At 33.2% G+C, this 22,440-nt stretch overlaps 1 protein-coding gene and 1 long non-coding RNA gene across 11 annotated transcripts; both read right to left on the bottom strand.

Moving 5' to 3' along the window:
- Nucleotides 1-5,246: 5,246 nt before the first annotated feature.
- LOC143919417 (uncharacterized) lies at nt 5,247-8,446 on the bottom strand. Of its 10 annotated transcripts, none has more exons than XR_013261234.1 (7): nt 7,827-8,333; nt 7,632-7,752; nt 7,430-7,554; nt 7,169-7,325; nt 6,869-7,004; nt 6,560-6,783; nt 5,247-6,488 (listed from the first exon to the last, which is right to left on the bottom strand). It is a non-coding gene; the product is annotated as an uncharacterized LOC143919417 (long non-coding RNA). The 10 variants fall into 10 exon arrangements; XR_013261231.1 differs by having other exon boundaries at nt 6,324-6,488; nt 6,600-6,783; nt 7,827-8,446; XR_013261236.1 differs by having other exon boundaries at nt 6,339-6,488; nt 6,723-6,783; nt 7,827-8,055.
- LOC143919416 (uncharacterized) lies at nt 8,006-15,001 on the bottom strand. Its single transcript, XM_077441727.1, has 5 exons — nt 14,954-15,001; nt 14,641-14,864; nt 14,032-14,143; nt 8,526-13,952; nt 8,006-8,446 (listed from the first exon to the last, which is right to left on the bottom strand). Exons 4-5 carry the CDS (start codon nt 13,834-13,836, stop codon nt 8,322-8,324), a joined length of 5,436 nt encoding a protein of 1,811 aa, XP_077297853.1. The 5' UTR covers nt 13,837-13,952; nt 14,032-14,143; nt 14,641-14,864; nt 14,954-15,001; the 3' UTR covers nt 8,006-8,321.
- Between the last annotated feature and the right edge of the window lie 7,439 nt (nt 15,002-22,440).

Here is a 22,440-nt window from a genome sequence, read left to right as displayed (position 1 = left end):
AAAATTGGCAAACTCTGATAGGAAACGATCAACCTGGAGTCACAAATCCAGGTCTGACCAACAGCATACTCTGAAAAATTCATTTTCATTCAGGGATAGAACCCGGCACCTTCTTGACGGTAAGCAGAAGCTTAACGTCCGAGCTATGCTGCTGGCTAGATATATTCTCAGTAAATGCGCATTACGGGGAAGTAAAAATAATAATTCTTTGATTTTTTTTCGATCTTAGTGCGTATCTTCGTAAGTCAAAACATCTTCGACAAACAAAAGTCGAGGATTACCTGTATGTGATTGTTGATGATCTAATTTTAGGTCAATCTCGAAAATTTATTTAAATTGTGCATGTTCTGTTTTAACTTTCAATATTTAATTTTAATTTTAATATAATGATTATAATTTTATTTTGATACTTGAATTTAATTTTAATATAATAATAATAGTTTTAATTTTGATATTTAATTTCATTTTTTAAATTTAATTTTTATTTCGATATTTTGTACGCTATTGGTTTTTAAAGTTGGCCTGTGGGCCGTTCGTTGGCTTGGTGCGTACGCACCATAACACAAACACAAGCACACCCAAACTGCTGGCTAATATATTAGACCATATCAAGGCATTCTATTAGAGTCGCACAGGCCGCATTATATTAGACCATATCTCACTTAGACCATATCAAGGCATTCTGGACAGAGCACTGGCAGTGTGTGTATCTCCTTAATCATCTATAAATGCTGTGAAACGACTTTGGCCTTTTACTTGAATCCTTCACACACTTCAACTTCGAGTTCCAACTTTGTGAATAAGATGATTGAAATGACGAAGAACTTCGCCAAATTATGAACACTGTCGATCTTTAGTTTTACTTTATCTACATATATGTACGTAATAACAATAGATGAAGTTATTCTCATAGTTATCACATTCAACGCCCACGTTTCACTTCCATCTAAAAGAACCAACCAAACATAGCACTTTTATGCTGAGGTGACAACTATAAAGCACTCTCCTGGACTTTACGAATTGTCCTCGCTCTATTGCAATACGCATTTTTACATCATCAGAGTCTGATTTGTCATTCGGCAATCCGTCCGAGTAACAGAACTTCTGGACTGGCTCCAACTGCTAGTCTCCAAGATGTAGTTGAATCATACAACTACTTCTCGGAGACCGGACTACATGGAATGACAAACAACTTGTACATATGTCATCTCACGTAGTTTGACAATCATAAACATTGAGACAAACATAAATGTAACTAAACTATAGTTTTTCCAAGAATAAATAAATACATCCCCTTTGTTCTTCTGATGTCATCAGATATTTTGTGAGATAATAATTGATTAATTGTGCCTAAAATGACCGGTAAAAAAAGAGAAATGTGATTGACATGGAAATTAAACCTGAAGTGTTGAAACAATATTGTGTTCTAGTGTTGCAATTGTCTCATTTAACGATCTTCACTATTTTAAAAGATATAGAACGAATTCGTGAAGTCATCCAAGGATTTTAGTCAATCAAATCCACAACAATAATGTAGCGTGGGAACGTGGGAGAGGTTATCCAATGTCTAAGTGCATTCTAGGATGAACAATAGAAAACCTAGTTTAGGCTAATGGGACTGTGTTAGTGCCCAAACAAAGGATACGCTAGAGTTCTCAGAACTGGGGTGAGTGCGTGCGACTCGCCAAGGTAGACCTACATGCCGAGACAAAAGACACGCCATCAAATCTGGGATGCTATGCTGGGAAACTTGTCCTTTATAAGGAGGTACTCACGGTGGATCGAGTATTCTGGAGAGAGCGGTGATTACATGTGGACCTCCTGAATCACACTTTACGTGTTGAATAAATGTTGTGAAGCGACTTTGGCCTTTCATTTGAATCCTGAACCCACCCCTACGCAAAAATAACAAATATGACAATGAACAATAACAATTTGACAATAACTCTGAAAGAAAACCATATTCTAAAAAAAAAGACGCATCAAAATACAATAGATTTACTATACAAATATTTTGTTTACAATGACGTTTAAATAATATAATAATAAAAATTCCTCAAATAAATAATATATAACTATAGAATAATACGTACACATATATATGCATTTATAAATATAAATATTGTCATTATCGTGTATGTATATATGTATAAATGTAGATAGATTTGCATATAAATACACAATAAGAGGTCAAAAAATAATTACTATACAATCCTAGCATGCAGGTCTTCGAAAAAGATAATTCACGACATTGTTAAACCGAAAAATACATACATCATTATTATCATTTACAATTGTTTAATGGTTTCAACGCAAAATCCTAATTAGAAACCCCAACTTGTGCAAATTTTACAAACGATAATCTACTCCTATAAATGTAACGTATGTATATGTTAATGTATGTATATGTTACACCGAATCCGTGAAATGGTCTATTACACGCATTCGGCAAGAGAATTGCCGAATGCGTGAAAAATGCAAGCACGTTGCCCAGTTCACGGATTCGGCAAATTCTTTGCCGAATGCGTGAACTGGAACAAGTGTCAAAGTAACAGCTGAACGAGGATGTTTAATTTAGTTTAATTTACATATTATTATGTATAATATGACTACATACATATGTTTCGATCATCTCATATGACTTGTACATAAATTAATGCTATTTTTATACATTTTGAACAATATTTTAACAGTCGGAATTTTATACCTTGTGAAGAATCAGTATTATGTTATAAATATTTAATTTAATTACCCATGTCCCAGAACATAGCTCTCGGCTACACCGACCAGACCAAAGGTATAAAAATGTGAGCGACTAAGAAATCACCGGGTGTGAAACGCTTAATCTAACTGCATATATCTCTCCGGAGTCCGGAGATGCATTTGTCCGAAGGACCAAAACAGCCCTGCGTGACCTGAGCCATAGAACACTTTGAGCCATAGAACACTTTGTATTTTAACAAGCTCGTAGTCACCTCTCACTCATTGTTTTAACTTAAAATACAAACATTTTTTGGATAGGGGACTATTACAGACAAACACTCTTTGAAGTCTTTGAATATGGGCAAAAATGTACACGCTGTCCAGTTCTAAAAAACAACACCGGAGCGCTGCTGTCTATTTGCCGACTCCACGCTTTGAGCAGACAAATTCTTGCCGAATACACGTATTCGCCAAAGAATTTGCCGAATCCGTGAACTGGCCGACGTGCTTGCATTTTTCACGCATTCGGCAATTCTGTTGCCGAATGCGTGTAATAGATAATATCACGGATTCGGTGTAACATATATAAAGCGTAAAGCATACTTTGCAGTCAACCGGTAGTTTCCAACATTGTTCAATTGGTCGCTCTTTCGTTGAACAAACTCTACCGTATACACATTTTATTTATTTATTTATTTACAAATTTGCCATAGTGAAATTACAGGTTAGCTCCCAGTCATAACTATGGCTAAGATGTACTAGAGATTCCGAAGTCTCGACGTTTTCCAAGTCCCAGGACACATGGTGCTAAAGTCCAGCAGCTAGACAACTCGTACGTATTCATGTGTAAACAGCGTCGCCCCGAGAGGCAGGCAGTACAGGCGGTCGCCTGGCTTGCTGGAGAGAGGGGCGCCAAAAACCAAAATAAAAACGTAATTATACCTCCAAAACATTTCGAAAAACATTGCTAAAAATGTGAAATAATTAGCATTTTACCCAAAATTACAGCTCAAAATTTACATTGAACTATCTTCTAGTAATGCTTATATATGTACATATGTAGTAGATCTTGCGATTAAACGTGAAGCTATATCGTTATCTCAACAGCTTTGTGATTTTTTACTCATAACTTGGTAAAATATTTTGAAACACATAAATGTATTAAACATATCAATGCAGTCGAGAAGAATGGATTTAGGATCAGTAATATCACTGTTAAAATCATGCACAGAATATTTAATCGTACGGATTTGAAAATGCCAAATGTGAGGGAATAGAATAAGCAAAAGTATTTGATGTAGAACTTATCTTTACAGAGAAAAGAAGTCATATAAAAAAAAAAACTAATTTTTGATTATGAATGTGTAGACTAAAGTATCAATAATCCAGAAGAAAACGTTAAAAATAAAGTATTTAAAATGATTTTAGATAATGTAATAGCTCTTTTAAAGACCGTTTTCAACAAACTGACGATTTTCAAAAAACTATAGGATTCTTGTTTGATTTTAAAAATTTTCCCGAAATCAATCACTTGAAGTACAATGCATAAAATTAGAAGTAATTCTTAAAGATGGAGATAATTGCGTTAAAAATGATAATGATTTACACGAAGAAATTAAAATAATTAGCACTTTGATATCCGAAGGTATAAATACTCCAATAAATTTTATAAAAATTTACCAGCTACAAAATGCTTTACCAAAGTTATGGATAGCTTTAAGAATTTTAATAACCCTTCCGGTAACAGTTGCGTCATGTGAACGTAGTTTTAGCAAACTTAAACTTATTAAGACCTGTTTCAGGTCAACTTTATCGAACGAGCGTTTAAATTCATTAGCTATATTATCAATAATTGAAAACGAAATAGCTCAAAAACTTCACGTATCAACTACTTTTAAAAGATTTAAATGATTTTAATTTAAAGGCTAGGAAGCAAAATTTTTATTCAAGGCAGATTTTTATTTAATTCTTACTATTTTTCTACATTTGTAAATGACTTCTCAAATGATGATCAGGTATTTAGTATAATTGAATGGCAAAATTTATATAAAAATAATCTTCAATTCTTCCAAAAAGCTTTAAAAACATCACAAAAATAGTTGTATTTATTTATGTTTGAAATTTTAACATAAAATACAATATATGAAGATAATAATTTTACAGTAATTTTACGACGTTTTTAGGTTTTGACTGGGGCGCTAAATAACCTAGGACTGGACCTGTGTGTAAGTGTTCTGAAGGGCGGGCCCTTATCCCCTTTGGTCTTCCGATTACTAGAGGTAGGACCAGAAGCGTGCTTTTTCGAGGAAACAGGGCATTTTGGGTCTATTTTCCAGTAAACAGGACAAACTACAAAGCTAGAGAGCATTAAAAAAGCTTCATCATAAAAATGAACAAAGCACGACGAACAATGGACAATGAACGGCGCAAAGTTGGTCCGCTCTTTATGGATTACATCAGATCGTAGATCGTCAGTCAAAGGGCTAAGATTCTTATTAATTATTATCTGAAAAGAAAAGGTATTCTAGAAAAACGACGCATCCAAATACAATAGATTTATTATACAAATATATTTAGTTTACAATGACGTTTAAATAATATGATAATAAAAAATCTTCAAATAAATAATATATACATAATTATAGAATAATACGTACACATATACATACATATATGTATTTATAAATATAAAAATTGACGTTATCGTGTATGTACATATGAGTATAGATAGATTGGCATATAAATACACAATAAGAGGTCAAACAACTATTAATATACAATCCTAGCATGCAAGTGTTCGAAAAACATAATTCACGACATTGTCAAATCAAAAATACATACACCATTATTATCCTATACAATCTTTACCCGAAGTTGTTTAAATTTAACAAACAATAATCTACAGATAGGATAAACAACTTCTACTAGATATTAGTTTAGGTAGTAAAAACTTCGGCCAACCTGTCATGGCTATTTATATTTTTTCTAATAATCTTCTATATAATAAATACCTCTCAAGTAATGGGTATTTATATTATTTATAATAATCTCTATTAATGTATAGTAAATAACACCAATTAGTTCAAAATGTTTCATATAAAAAATTGTGCCTTCTTCACAATGTATACGCACTAGGTTTATCATTAACGTCTTTTACGAATTACATTATTTTTATAATAATAATTCAAATTGAATGTGACTAACGACTAATCGTACACCTTATCGAGAACACTGACTGAGATAAGCTATTTTTATTTGCCCAATATTATGTTCAGTTACAATGTGATAAGCTGTAATGCTAAAAATAATGATACATCATACGTTTTATAAACTCATAGACGTGTATCGGCATCTACCCTTTTGTATTTAAATTAATTTGTTACTAATATTTCATTAATAATTTCGTCATTACTTTAATTAATTTATTTTGTCATTAATTGAAATCATTTCATTCATATCATATCATTTTTTAATATTCAGATATATGTTTTATATTTCCTTAATCATAAGGAATTTAATGGAATCATACGACCTTTTTCCAAATCAACAAATTTAGTTAATAGGTTCTGGAATGGAATCAATGGAATAGTAATTACAGTTTCATTTAATATTTTTTCTTTAATTTCAGATTTCTTAATCAAGATCTAATGTGTAAAACATACATACATATGTACATAGATCATAAATTAAATAATTGCATACGGATGGTCGGAAGATACAAAATCCTTCCACAACTATTTTTTCTTCGAATGTACCGCTTGCTGAGCCATTGCTGCATTCGCTCGCTGAAAAGTGTACAAAACTGTCAATTTTCCATATAAATATTTTAAATTAAACATACATATGTATGTATTACACTTGATGTTAAGGCCGTTACAATTGGTTAGCCAACATACATTATATCCCATAACTACATATGTATATCGGCGTTGATATAATCACTACCAACAACGGAATCAATTTGAGTCAATTTCACCCTCGTTTGATCGTAAGCTTTGATGTCCGGATAAAGATTTTACCCTGGTTTTCCTTAGCTTCTGAAGCGTCCATAGTCCGATCGGGGAAACAATCCGGCAAAATCTAAAATGGATTTACATAGTTAGCATCAAAATTGGACGTAAATACTTCATGCAACATACATATGTATGTAATTTTTGTATTTTACTTCGATCTCTTGTTGAAAACCGTAGCCAGACTCGACTTGTCGGTCTGTTTATGCTGCTAGAAGGTTTTCTTTAGATATGGGATGCATTTCAGGTGGACTACATATGTGAGACGAGTTCAAACCTTGACAAATATTTCTGAAAGTGATAGAATTTTGTATGCAATTCAATTAAATTGGCTGCGGTATGTTTTAAGGCTGAATTCAAGGAAATATATTCAAATAATCAGTGAGCTAAAATACTGTAACGTAGACATTAGGTGGGTGGCGCTCGTGGACCGATGGTTTACGAGCGCTAATCACCTGATCTCTCGTTCGCGCCAAAATGTCCTCGCCGAATGATTGAGCCGTATGCAATGGCCAATGGGATCGTCCCACTCATCGACCAATAGTTTATGTATGTGTGTTGTGCCCAACGGGTATAAATATGGGGCGCTCTCGGCCTGGAAACCATTCCGACCTGGAGGGCGGACGAACAAACGACTTCTACAATGCTCCTGCGTCTTTCTCTCCGATTCTGGAAGCCCCCTCTTCACGTCCACGCAACAATACCATTGCACTTACCGCAGTGTGTGTTGCAAAGTATGCATTTCAGAAACGTGCTGCCGTGCCTTTCTACAACTGTGACCGTTTTCAGCGCAGAGTATGATGAATAATATTGTGAGGATAATCAATACTCCGACAATTACCTGAAAGTATAATATAAGTTAAAACTATTTTATTTAAAAGATTTTCGCAAAAGCTAAGTATAAGTATACAAACGTACCATAATAATCGTTTGTAGGAGATCATCATATGAAGAAGCTGATGCATTAGGTCCTGGTTTGAATACGGTGAAATAATCATTATATAATACATTGGCGTCATTTTCTCTTCTCCAGAATGAACTGAAACAATTAAACAAAATTAAGATTTGAAGGCTTTAAATTTAAGGTAAGTTTTAAATATCAAAAAAAATTACGTAATAATTCAAGAAAACCAGTATAATTCGATTCAAGATCTAACTGTCCGTCAAATATAGACAAGACGTGGTCTACAGTTGCTTGCGGCTTATCATCAAATCCATTCTCGTTCATCTTCAAAGCTGGCATATCCTCTGAATTAATCGCATAGGTACTCGTCTAGATTATCATCTTTTTTATCCATCATCTTTTTTATCCAACATATTTTTATTTATTTTATTATGGGCTGCGCCCCCGACAGAGGCCCTATGGGACTGCGCCCCTTGTGACGCCCCTGACAGGGGCCCCATGGGGGCTGCGCCCCCTTCGGCGGGGCCACATCTGGATGCACCCACTGCGGGTGAATCCTTTGAATCGAAAAAAAAATAAATCGAACGTGTTATTTCCACCCAACGACGGACACAACCAACGACCGATGGTTGACCACGTAACTACGACCACACAAACAACGACGACGACACAAACATTAGTGTTTTATATAGTAGATTTTATTTCTAAGAAAAAACAAGTTTAAAAATAATGTAAGAAGACAAGACACTAAATCCAATAAAAACTACACCAATGCATACGTCGATAAATGGTGTCTCCAAATTTGAGTCTTTAGTCACATAAGATCTATCTATAAAAAAAGGAAAGTTAAACAAATAGTTTATACTCAATATTAAAATGAAACCCATAAATATATAATATATTCTCACCTTTCAATGAATTGAAGAAGTCCACGACCTTGGTCCGATTAAGCTTGGTTGCCACGTCTAAAGGCGTGTTGCCGTCTTTGTCCGTGGCCCTTACGTCGGTTCCTCGGCGGACGAGGAGACCCACGATGGAAACTCTTCCACACTCAGCTGCCAAATGTAGAGGGGTTTTGCCGTTGACGTCTCGGGCATTCACGTCAATGCCCTCGACGTTGCGAATGAGATGATCTACCGCGCGGTATCGAAAGTGCACGGCGGCCAGATGAAGCAGTGTGTGGCCTGCCTTATCCAATTTGCAGGGATCGGCACCGTGTTTCAGCAACAGTTTCACATCTTCATATTTACCATTTCTTGAAACATGGTGTAAAGGAGACCGAACTTTCGAATCAATGACGTTAGCCGCGGCACTTTTTTCCAGGAGAAATTCAATCATTTTCGAATTGCATTTTGCAGATGCGTAGTGTAAAGCAGATCGACCAATATTAATGCAGGAGTTGATTTCAGCGCCTTTTTCTATCAATACAGACGCTGCAATATGATTATTTCCTGTAGATGCGAAGTGTAGGGGCGTTTGATTGCATTTGCTTAATGAGTTGGGATTAGCGCCCAGGTTAATTAATAATTCAACGATACGTTTAGTGACATTTCGACGACTATAGGAAATATCATGAAGTGGTGTCCAGCCATGTTCCTTATCAGCAATGTTCGGATCGATTCCCAATTCAATCAGAAACTTGATCATAGCTTCGTTTCTTCCATGAACAGCCAAGTGTAATAAAGAATTACCCAATTTATCGACAATTGTGAGATCACACACCAATTCCATGATATATTTAAAAGCATCAACATCACATCCGTAAGCTGCCTTGTGGAGAAGAGTTTGGCCTTTTTTGTTGATGATTTTTTGGTTAGCGCCATTCTTAAGTAGACATTTTATTGCATTGAATTTACCATAATGAGCTGCCAAAAGAAGTGGTGAGTCACCTTTTTTAGTAATCATATTTATGTCGACACCTTTATCGAAAAGCAGTTGCAGAATATTAACACTTCCATGCCGTGCAGCCCAATGAATCGGTGTCCAATCATTGTTACCTCGAATATTGACATCAACTCCTTTGCTCAGTAGAAATTCGAATTCCTCCAAAGCATCTACTTGGGCGAGAAAATGCAGGACAGAATTGCCTTGATTGGTGATTACATTTGAGTTGGCTCCCAATTTCAGTAATAGTTTCAGTGCTTCAGATTTATTTTTTTTAGCAGCAATGATAAGTGGTGTCGACCCGTCTTTAGTCGTGACATTGATGTCGACACCTTTATCGAAAAGCAGTTGAAGAATATAAACACTTCCATGCTGTGCAGCCCAATGAATCGGTGCCCAATCATTGTTACCTCGATTATTGAGATCAACCCCTTTACTCAGCATCAATTCGAATTCTTCCACAGCATCTACTTGGGCAAACAAATGCAGCACAGAATTGCCTTGATTGGTGATTGCATTTGGGTCGGCTCCCAAATTCAGTAACAGTTTCAGTGCTTCAGATTTATTTTTTTTAGCAGCAATGATAAGTGGTGTCGACCCGTATTTAGTAGTGACATTGATGTCGACACCTTTGTCGAAAAACAGTTGCAGAATATTAACACTTCCATTCTGTGCAGCCCAATGAATCGGTGTCCAATCATCATTGTCTCGAATATTCAGATCGGCTCCCAAATTCAGTAACAGTTTCAGTGCTTCCAATTTATTATTCGAGGCAGCAATGATAAGCGGTGTTAACCCGTCTTTAGTAGTGACATTGATGTCGACACCTTTATCGAAAAGCAGTTGCAGAATATTAACACTTCCATGATGTGCAGCCCAATGAATCGGTGTCCAATCATTGTTACCTCGAATATTGAGATCAACCCTTTTGGTCAGTAGCAATTCGAATTCCTCCACAGCATCTACTTGGGCGAGAAAATGCAACACCGAATTGCCATTAATGTTCTTTGCATTTGGGTCGGCTCCCAATTTCAGTAAAAGTTTCAGTGCTTCCATTTTTTTATTTTCAGCAGCAACGACTAATAATGTTTTCTTCCAATCATCGCACGCCTTTACGTTTATTCTGTATTTGATGAGGTATTCTAACGTACTTACGTTTGAATATTTCACAGCCACACTAAGAGAATTGTTCTCTTTAAACATCGACTCCAACCAATAGGGATGCGTTTCTTCTAAACTTTGAATTATATTCTTACATTCATCAATATGTTCTTTCCGTATTGCATTGTTAAAACGAGCGTGAATCAAATACTTATCGTTGTTGTTTGGTATCAGAATCTCGACAATGCTAATATTACCGTGAAATACAGCCACATCTATTGGATTATCATTCGACTTATCTTTTTCCATTGTTGCCCTGTTTTCTATCAAATATTTTACCACTTTTTCATAGCCTCTCATTGCAGCCAAATGTAACGGTGTTTGTTTCGAAGTATTTTTACAATTTACATCAGCTCCTTTTTTGACCAAAAACTCAACTACATTTATATTGCCTTCTCTACACGCATTGTGCAAAGGAGAATCATTGAAATTATCTTTGCATTTGATGCAACCACTGACGCATTTAAATATTTCAGCGATAGCAGTTACATCATTTCGATTAGATGCTAATAAGTGAATAGGCGTTTCACTCCATTTACCATATATGGCATTATTATAAAAACGTTTTACAATTTGAGGATGCTTTGATGAATATTCCCAAACACTCACAATGTGCCTCTCAGTTTCACACTTTTCTAAAAGCTTCAGCGCTTGTCTCAGAACTTCAGTTTCTTCTTTCTTCTCATCTAAGTATATTTGAATAGCCTGCTGTACAAGCCGATGCACATTTGCTACTCCTTTATCGTAATCAATCATACTGTAATTACGAAGCAGGCGAAAAGCATCGTAAAATTTTACGTAGTTTCTTTCTAATTTTAAAAATATATCTTCGATGTCGATCTCATCTGGCGCCAGATACGCCATGATTTTTAATACCGATGAAGCCAATTGTCCACATTCACTAATTGTTTCTATTTTCTTCAATGTGATTCTCCACGTTGTTGCTATCGTTTCTTTGTACAAATCGTCGACTACTTCACCATTCCCTTTGTGGAGTAGTTCTTTCCACTGTTCCTTATATATATCAACGTAATGTTTGACGCTAAATCTTATACCATTTTTTCTTTCCCTCTGCATTTTGTTTTGATGTTGAATGTAGCCAACTGATTGTTTAAGCGCTAGTGGAAATCTATGTAACAAATTACTTAACGATTTCAAATCGACTTCAGTTTCTTCTACCAAATATGTTTTCAAAAAACTCATGGCTTCGTCTTCGGTAAATTCATTCAAGAGAATCACTTTAATTTTGCCTTTTCCACCGATATCCCAATTTCGATTTCGAGATGTGATCAATGTATGTATGTTATTTTCAGAAGAACCGTTGAATATGAATTTTTCTATATCTGCATAATTTTCAGTGTTATCAAAAACCACCAGCGTTTCCCCATTTTTGTTGAAATATGCGTAAATGTCTTCGATAACATATTCTATATCACGTTGTCTATTTATGACATCTTGCTTGTCATTCAAGAGAACTGCAATTCGAGGTTTTTTTGCCAATTTTATCGTTTCCTTCTTTTCCCCATTTTTGTTGAAATTTGCGTAAGTGTCTCCAACGACATATTCTATATCACGTTGTCTATTTATGACATCTTCCGTGTCATTCAAAACCACTGAAATTTGAAGTTTTTTTGCTAATGTATAAAATGATTCCGATATTGTTTCCTTCTTTTCGGCATTGATGGAGATGATATTGTGATAATCTTTCCCGTAATCTTGTATGTATTTATTTGCTAATTCCGTCTTCCCTATTCCACCCAATCCAGCGACGGAGACTGCCTGCGAAATCACACTGGTTTTATCTCCATTTCTCAATGCATTGTGTAATTCTGTTAATTCTTTTTTCCTTCCTTGAAACAATGCTGTCGGATTCTTCAAGCGAAATAAAACTCTTTCGCTTTCATTTCTTTTACCTTTATTTTCTTTAAGCATTTCAATTATCTCTGTTGTCTTTGTATCCGTAAGCTCCATTTGTTTTTTATGTTTTTCATCGCGATCCTTTTGTGCTGAATTGTGTAATTCTTCATCCCGCTTCTTGATATCCATCAATTGGCATTTTAATATTTCCATCCCCTCCGACTGATGATTTCCTATTTCTTTGTTTTCTTTTATTAATTCATTCAATTTTGTTTCTGCTTGAAGAGTTAATTTAAGCATTTTCTTCTGAATTGCTTCTTCACATTCTTCTTCGATTAATTTTAATATTTTATCATGTTGTGATTTGTAGTCTATATCTTTCGAATATTTCGGGAGCAAGCACAAATTTTCGCATTTTTCAGGATGTTTGTATTTCGAAGCATCTAATTTCTCACCTGGAAAAAGACGCCGATACCCGTATTTTTTACAATTGGATTTCTGACAACTATACAAATCAAAAAATTCCCCTTTTTTATATTTTACAGCAATTCCGACTTGCTCAAAAAGATTTGTCGTGTTCCAATCATTATGTTCCCTTTGGCAGTCGTGAGTCGTACATTTGTACCCAATATCAAATCCAGGAGTCCAAGCTTTATCTGGAATAAAAGGAGATTTTGACTTGGATTTGCCCTCTATTACTTTTTGGGCATTAATTTTATAGTCGCATTTTGAAGCAGGCAATTGCGGTTTGAACTTGTTTTTGGCTGTATTCGACACTTTTTGCAATTTACTCGCTTCCTTATCTTCTCCTTCGCTTTTAAATCGGTTCAAAAATCGGTCGGCTGCATCTCTGGCCACTCTTTGAATTGCCTTTTGAGGTCCCCTCGTAGAAGTGATTCCATCTAATTGATATTCATAGCTTGCAAATACGTCAATTCCAATGTCCACAAACAAATGTTTTCCTTTAGTTTTATCATGACGATAGTAGTACACCATTTCGTGATATTGTAATGATTTATTCTTTTCAAATACTTCAAACGATTTTTCTAGTGGTTTTCGAATAAGCTTGGATAATTTATCAGCTCCGGTAAACATAAAAATCTTCGCAACTACACCAAAAATACTCTCTGTTACTTCTGGAATTGATCCGGACTTTTCAATAATACCTTCTAAAATTTCGTAATGAAAATTTAAAGTGCTTTCGACTTCATTTACGAAAATCTTTACGAAATAATGCAATCTTTTTTCTAATTCAAATTTTACTGTCACAAGCTTTTGAGAACTTTCTTCGGGAGTCATTGTGCTGTCGGATTCCATTTTATACAGAAATTTAATGGAATCAATCGACAAAAGTAATTAAAGAAGGCTTCTAAATTCAAAAATTTTCAGGCTCACGGATATTTTGAAACAATCTTTGAACTTTTCCCATATCTCTGTAATTGGTCAGTAAATACAAATTTAATTTCATTCCCTAATGTTTACTTTGTATATTGTATAATATATAATTCATACCTTATGTATTAATCGACAAGAGATTGTGAAGGGGCTGAAGAATGATTTAAATTTCTCTCTGTGTTAGGGTGCTGGCGAGATGTATTGTAGGGGTAGAACGATTCTGCGATTTCTAAAATATAATAAATGTGGTTGATATTTCCTCCAATTGGAAGTTAGTTCATGAAATGCAGTTAGTTAGCATGGAAATTAGTTCATGAAATCGATCGTAATTCAAAAATGTAATCAGATATTTTTATTTATATATATATATATATATATATATATATATATATATATATATATATATATATATATATATTTTATCAGATAATAAATAGACCATCGGATATTTTGAAACCGTGTTTTAATATTTCCCATAACTCTCTTATCGATCATAAATTTCAAATTGAGTTTCAACACATTATTTTTACTTTACATATTGTATTGTGAAGGAGCTGAAGAATGATGGTAGGAATATTTTTTTTTGAAATACAAAATGCTTAGTTTCCTTCCATGAATGTTGTTTTATTTAGGACTAAGTGTTAGGTTGAAAGAACTATTGTGAAAAAACACTGATTTGTTGAATATCTGGAATTGCAATAGAAGAAACACTGGTAATTTACTTACTCAAATTGACTGTAAATTAATATATGTACATATATATGTACATACTGCTGTCAGTCATCAGTCGGAAATCGGTCATCAGAATAAAATTCGAGTTTTGGTCATAATATTATTAACGTTTAGTCATAATTATATTTTTTATGGTCACAATTCTATTATTCATGGTCAGAATAAAAATGTACGACGGTCATAATATCAATGTCGAAAAGTACGATCTGAATAAAAAACTAATAAATAATTATAATGAATGGTGATGGTATATAAAATAAGTATTCATAACGACAAAATATGCGAATACAAGATCAAAATAATTTACTTTTGGTATCTTTTGAAAGGTATTGAAATGTCAAAAATGTTGCCAGTCAAAAAAATAAAATTTAATAGAAAACTTATTATAAAAATATGCATTAAATACAATTTTTTAATTATTGCGTTTATCGCCATCTATTGAAAATTTATTTAATTAATTAATTTTTGTATTGTTGTTTTATACTGTGTATATATTAAACAATTAAATATAAATATTAAATTTAATATATTTAAAAGGTATTTGAAAAAACTTGAAAATAATTGATGATTAATTAAATTAATTATAATTAAGCAAAAAATATTTTTATTAAATAATATTTGATAATTTTTTACATTAATTGTTTAAATAAATCAATACGAAAGTGGAAAAAAGTACGAATAATATTCAAATATTTCATCAATTTTTATTCGATGTTCGAATATTCGAAAACTACGAATAATTGAGAGCCCTACCCACCACGCGACTATTTAAACCACGTCCTCGTGCGATTGGTTCGGGATTATGGCATCACATTACTCACTGAATCATCAGTGTTTATAGACATATACATATATAGTGCTAACTACTACACAATGACTAAGTCTGTATCGAAGGCTTTTTCATAATCAACGAAACCTAGGCGCATTGGGCGTGGCTCTCGGCGGCGTGCTCAATTTGAATTTGCAAAAATTCGAGATTAGCCACGAAAACGACTGTCACCAGCAACTAAAATATTCAGAGATTATTATAATAAACGGTGTAATCTGACAGAGTATAAAACTCACCCTTCTCAACCAGGAACAAAATATCTTGCAGGAAAGCCGTGCGACACGCTTGGACGAAAGAAGGAAAATGGTAGCTATTTTAACACTGGTAGCTCACACACCAAATCGTTTGATCAAATGCCACAATCGGTGGTCTATTGCAGTGGTTCTCAGGCGAAATTTTACCGTGGCCGCACAAGTGATAATAGTGGTCCCATGGAAATGTCTGGTGGCCGCACCAAATTTAATCAAATAAAAGAAATTGTAACATTTTGGCATCTATTTATTTAATAATAATACAAATGAAAATTGCTCATAACTTCTTTTTTCCAATGCAAGCCGCACTGCTGCTGCTAGGTTTGCGTCTGGCAGTTGGTTTCTAAATTTGTTTTTAATAAAGTACATCACACTGAATGATCTTTCGCAATATACGGTAGTAGGAAAAATAGACAATATTAATAAAGCAATTGTTTATATTAGTTTGTTTCATCAAAATTTTTAAACCAAAATATTATTAAAATGGTTATTAAGTACTTGATCATGACTAATTTCTTATAATGCATATTTTCGTTAGCCCAGTTAATTAATCTTAATACTGAAAATGATCTATTTTATAGTACTGTGAAATTTTCATTTGTCATCATAATAAAAGGGCGAGATACAAAAGAAACACTTTTTCAAAAATTCAATTCTTCCAACGTTTTATCAATTTTCAGATTCAGAGATTTAAGACTCTCTATTATTTTAAGTTTGAAGTAATTTTAATTTTGAATTTGTGTCTCTCATCTTATCTATGAAATCACTAACAGAAGATAAAATTGAAAAATTGTCATTTTCAACTTCTGTCACAAGGCTTTTCGCTATATTAGTTTGCCAATTATGAGCATTGTTTCTATTATTGTTAAGTTACTTTTTTGTAGTTGTTTATTAATCGAACTTATGTGAATATATTCTTTGTTATTGTTTCGTTTTCGCGTTAATTAACGATAACACGGCTTGCCCGTGTAACAATGGCTTCACATTTGCACTTGAACAATACGTACCGTTCATTAATCGACTAATATGTACATATAATATTTCATCCGTGTTATGACACCGAACGATCGTGCAAAAAAATACCAGCATAATTACTCACTCGATACACGACGATGCTTCAGTTTGCGTGCACTTTTTTATGGCTATCATCAAACTAAAGCAATTATCGCATTTATAATGTACATATTTGTATTGGAATAGCATTGAGTAATCCAGTTCTTAATTCTTCTACCATTTTTTGATAAACCACTACACTTCCAGTATTGTTATTTCCAGTATTAAGAGGGCTGTACACCCGAAACCTTAATTTTGTTACCGTTCCTTTCTTCGATATATATATTGAGTGTATGTATATATTGAGTGAATGCGACAATATATATATATATATATCAATATATATATTGAGTGAATGCGACAGTTGTGCTTCGACCAGATAAAACGTAATTTAAATTGACAAAATCGAGGTTTCGTATTCTCCTATTTTCTTCTCCAAAACTGGACCAATTTTTAAAAAAAAATCATCATCGGTATGAGAAAGATACTTTCTGTGCATCTATAGGCGTATTTTTTTTTAAATCGACCGTTAAATAAGCACGCTGGACTCGTTTCGTGGGTGTAAAAAAGAGGCGATTTTATAGATGTTTGGCGGCTCCTAGCTCCTATAAAAAAAAAAAAATCAAAAAAATAAAACGATAGATTTAATATGCTATGGATATCCCAATGGTGGATATCCATAGCATATTAAAAAATAATTTCTCTAGTGCCATAATTGAGGAAGGGAGAAGTATAGTACGTTTGTATGGACAAGGCGCTGCTGTCCAGCCCTCTTAAGCTCTCATTATGTCCAACTACCACTCATTTATTCATACAAATATAATATAGGGTTCCGCGACAAATCACTCACGGATTTTACACTCAACGGTGTATAGTTTTTGATCGATGCAATGACATATGTATCAAATCATTTAGAGTTCAAATTAACGTGTTTTTTTTTATATAATTACTTTTATATAATTACTTTTATATAATACAAAGAACTTTTATATAATTACTTTGAAGCTCTTCACTTAAATCTTTATGATTTAAGGCCAAAGCAGATGTCACATAATAATTTAAATCACAAAGACGTTGAACGCCATTATCAAAACTTGGCCATCTAATGTGATTCTAACAATCTAAGTGAGCAATATATTGTGTTTTTCACAGTTGATTTCTCATATAGAACTAAACATTTACTACTGGTATTAATTGCATTTAATACTTTTCTCACAGTGCATTTAATAACTAGCACTTCTTGATGCATAATGCAATGCATACGAAATATTTTTGTTTTCACAGTCTTCTTTCACTCTCAATAACCGCTAATCCGCCTTGATTGCATTATAAATATTTATTGCGATTTCACGATTCGTCAATGAACTCTGGTACAACAAATTTTCAGTAAATTCACATTTATTGAAAATTTGCAAGTCAATTTCTTATTTTTCTGCATACTATCGAGAACACACTACAAATCATATTCGCGTGGACAAGAATTTGGATATGTTTGTTTTTTGTTGAATACAAGTGAGATGTATTAATTTTACAACTTTTTTTTTAAATATATTTAATTTTTAAGTCGCTGATGGCCGCATTTAAATTCTGTAGTGGCCGCACTTGAGAACCACTGGTCTAGTGAGAGGCACAAGTTGGGATGCGTTCTGCGAAACATTATTTTTTAAACTGGAAGAATATATGTATGTACATATTTTTTATTACATTCTGCGCACGTGTTACTTAAACAAGGGTTTCTTACTAAACAAGCTAATTTGCGAATATGCGAACATTATATTAGATAGATTTGCAAAATGATAATATCTATTATTTATGTAATCGTTTCTTGTAGGAATATTAAAAATCAATAAAAGATTATTAAACACTTTCGGTAGAAATGAAGTAAATTAAAAGTTTTTTTTTTGGCGATGCAGTTTCGTTGAGACATTTGGAATATAATAATAAATAATATCTAACTATAGAATAATATAGAATAATAATAATACACATATGTATACGCATTTATAAACACATATAAAAAATTCAAATGAAATGAAACGACAATTCGATTCAAGGTCTAATCGAGCGTCAAATATTTTATACATGACGTCATCGTCAGTTAGTTTTCAAAGTTGGCGACATTCCAAAACGAATCGCTTACTTATAGGCATTAGTGCTAGTCAAATCCATCGTCTTCTTTATAATATTCAACATTCTGAACGCCAACTTTTATCCAAATCATTGCTCGATTGAAACGCAAACGAGAGATCATCAACGTCTGATATGACGATATTGTTCTCTTTTTTAATGTGCAAAAAGATCAGCATCCATAACGGAATTTTCCATGTATACATATATTATAATCGGGCTTTTATGTATCGTCATCTGACATGACTTGTCCTGTTCTGATGAATTGATGATATATCCGTCCAGGCCCGTGCCGTGTTATGATACAATTGAAGACTTCGTTTGAAAAACAGCATATGTCCATTTTTTTCGAAATCGATTTTATTGTTGCAAACGATAGTCCTGATCACGGACTACATGCTCACTTTTTATTGGATGTGGAAAAAATCTCTTAGTCACTAAAAATGAGCGTCAAAAAATAGCCACTTTTGGAAAAACAACACTTGTCCAAGCATTTTGTTAGAAAAACAACATATGTCCAGGGACATATGTTGTTCTTCCTACAAGATCGGCCTCAAACGATGCATGTATGTACGTCATATGTTTTATAACTTCTTCTAATGGTATAATATTCTTTTTTAAAACTATTGAATGGCACAATTTTATATTTTAAAAAATCGTTTTGTCATATTATTACATATTTTTTTCACATTTCATACCTATGTATATATATGTACATACATATAGGTATGATTGTGATTGTATGCATATTTACCTCTTATTTCATAACTTCCACATGTTTCTTTACAAATATATAATAACGAAGATTGGAATTAGTGGGTAATAAAAAGTGATGATTTGTATGGACATAAATGTCACCCTTAGCTTATCCCACTTTTGTAGAAAGGATACCGCGTTATACGCTCGACTGCTACAGCGTTTGGATTGCTTGCAGTCCCCTTTATTATCGGAACACATTGATTATTTGTTTAATATTTCTAGAATAGTGATGAAGAACTTTTTTCTAGCTAAGAGCCAAACCGAGGAAAAAGTTGCAAAATTGGAAAGTTTGGGAGCCGCAACACAATAGTTTTGGATTGTACAATATATTAAAATTTAATATAGATCCTACTCATTTATGAGCCGAAAATCGTGGAGATGTATGAAAATCAATTTTTGAAATTTATGTTTCATACACCCTTATCGGAATACGTATTTATATAATTTCACGTAAACTTTGGTAGACAATGAGAGCCGCGAGTTTTGATGCAAAGAGCCTCATGCGGCTCCGGAGCCACAGGTTACCGACCACTGTTCTAGAAAGATCAAGTGGCGGAACTTATTAAGTTTGAATATTGTATTTTTAAATATTAAATGTATTAAATAAAGTATTTTTCAATAATTGCGCAATTTATGGAAAAACAAATTATTGGTTATTTTATTTATTATTATTTTTTAACTTTTATTAATAAACTATTCTTATTATATATTGTATTTTTAAATATAAAATGTATTAAATAGAGTATTTTTCAATAATTGCGAAATTTGTGGAAAAACGACCTATGTCCCACCTGGTTTTTATTTTTTATTATTTTTTACGTGTATTTTGCAACTTTTATTTTTAAACTATTCTTACTTTATATTGTATTTTTAAATATAAAATTTATTAAATAAAGTATTGTTGCGTAGGGGTGGGTGGAGGATCCAAGTAAAAGGCCAACAGTCGTTTCACAGCATTTATTGATGATTCAGGAGATATACGTATTGCCAGTGCTCCGTCCAGAATGACATGATATCGCCTACGTACCGCCTTATAAGGGGTAGATATCTCAGGACGTCTAATCTGTTTACCTACTGTATAGTCACGTATTCGGATATGTATTCCCACGGTATGAGAAGTGCAATCATTGTTTAGCTTTCATGCACTTAGCTTGTCGCTAATCCCTAAAACCACTTACACCGGTCTCACGGTACGCATTTAGTTAATCCGTTAACAGATATCCGTTACAGATAATCCTGTCCCATAGGTTCGGTCACACAGTCTCTGAGATTCTATTCGCTTAATCCGCGGCGTACGTAACAGTATTTTTAAATAATTACGATAGATAAATAGTTTTTTTGCTCTCCTGCACAATTCGTATTTTGTGACATGTGCTGTTTTTCAAACAAAGTCTTCAATTGGAATCATTCAGTAATTAAAAATCTTTACACAACGCTTTTGTTAATTCGATATTGATGTATTCGATTTGTGATTTATTCCTTCTGATCCTGCATTATGGAATGCTTTCTGCATGTCATCTGAAACTCGTGAAAAACTGGTTGAGAGGACCATATTAAATTAATGAATTCGATTTTCCTATTAATGGCGTAGATTTTTTAACTAGAATTATTTGAAGTATTGAGCAATGGTAAAGTCGTCAAGAGAACTTAATTGATTTACAAATGATGTGGCGTTTTTTGCTTTTGTTGTATATTATTTGATGATTTGTCTGCTAATAGTGACTAGCCCAAAAAGGCTATTCGGAGTGGAAAAATCTTGTAAGAGCCCTCAAAATGTAAATCACAAAAATGCTTGAGCCTGGAAAGAATTGGACAAATGAATACACTGAGCAACAAAAAATCATGTATTTTACTTAATGCCAATCTTTACTAAGTAAATATGACAATAATTTTAATTGCCTTGATCTCATTTAAATATAAGCGTTTAAATTTTTTTTAAAGATACTTGGCTTTTGCAAGTCTTTAATTCAAAATCTAGTATTGTTATGCCAAAAATGAGTATTGGAATCAATGGTCGGATGTATTTTCTATCGATAATAATCTTATAATTAATTGTCTATCGAATCTTAATAGTCAAAAATACACGTTTTTAATATCGCTGTAATGTGGATGCTCTCCCGAATACTCACTCCACATGTATTATTGCTAGCATATGTCTATTTGAAACACACGTCTTTACAAATCTCAACATTATTCTATTTTTCTACTAATGATAATTGTCAAACCCACAAAGGTCTTTATTGCCAACGTATGTTTCTATCCAGATTTTAAGTTATTATTGTCTTAACCCCACGCACATTATTGCAACAATGTGTATATTCGAAACACACGACTTTACAATTCTCAATGTTTTTCTATATCTTAAAGTAGTGATAATTGTCAACCCCACATCGTTCTTTATTGCAAACGCAGTCAAGTTGAAAGTCTAAAATAATAAAAGGACATTCTGTCTCTTTTGCGCGCATGTGCGTGAGTATGAGAACGCACGAGCTCTCTGTAACAGACCTGTAATATAGTGATAGACCTGCTGAAAATTTTATCGGGTGTATTATAAGTAAAAATTACCTACATATAAACATAAAGTAAATTTAAAACACTAATAGAAAATTGATTAATCAATTAAATGAATTTTCAATGGATGGCGCTAAATGCTATGAGACTATTGCCCTAGAGGAAACATTGGTAGCAAACAGTATACACATATATAATTTTTTTCTTTCGTTATTATATTCGTACATTTTGTTGTACATACGTCGAATTGAAACGACTATTATA

This window comes from Arctopsyche grandis, chromosome 11 (genome assembly GCF_051622035.1).
Source record: "Arctopsyche grandis isolate Sample6627 chromosome 11, ASM5162203v2, whole genome shotgun sequence".
Lineage (NCBI taxonomy): Eukaryota > Metazoa > Arthropoda > Insecta > Trichoptera > Hydropsychidae > Arctopsyche > Arctopsyche grandis.
This window is presented reverse-complemented; position numbering and strand designations above follow the sequence as displayed.

Bases quoted from the DNA above. Each gene is read 5' to 3' on its own strand.
- LOC143919416 (XM_077441727.1), bottom strand. From the start codon at position 13,836: ATGGAATCCGACAGCACAATGACTCCCGAAGAAAGTTCTCAAAAGCTT. The intron at 8,447-8,525 runs GTGAGAATATAT...CTTTTTTTATAG, and splicing joins CTTCTTCAATTCATTGAAAG to ATAGATCTTATGTGACTAAA.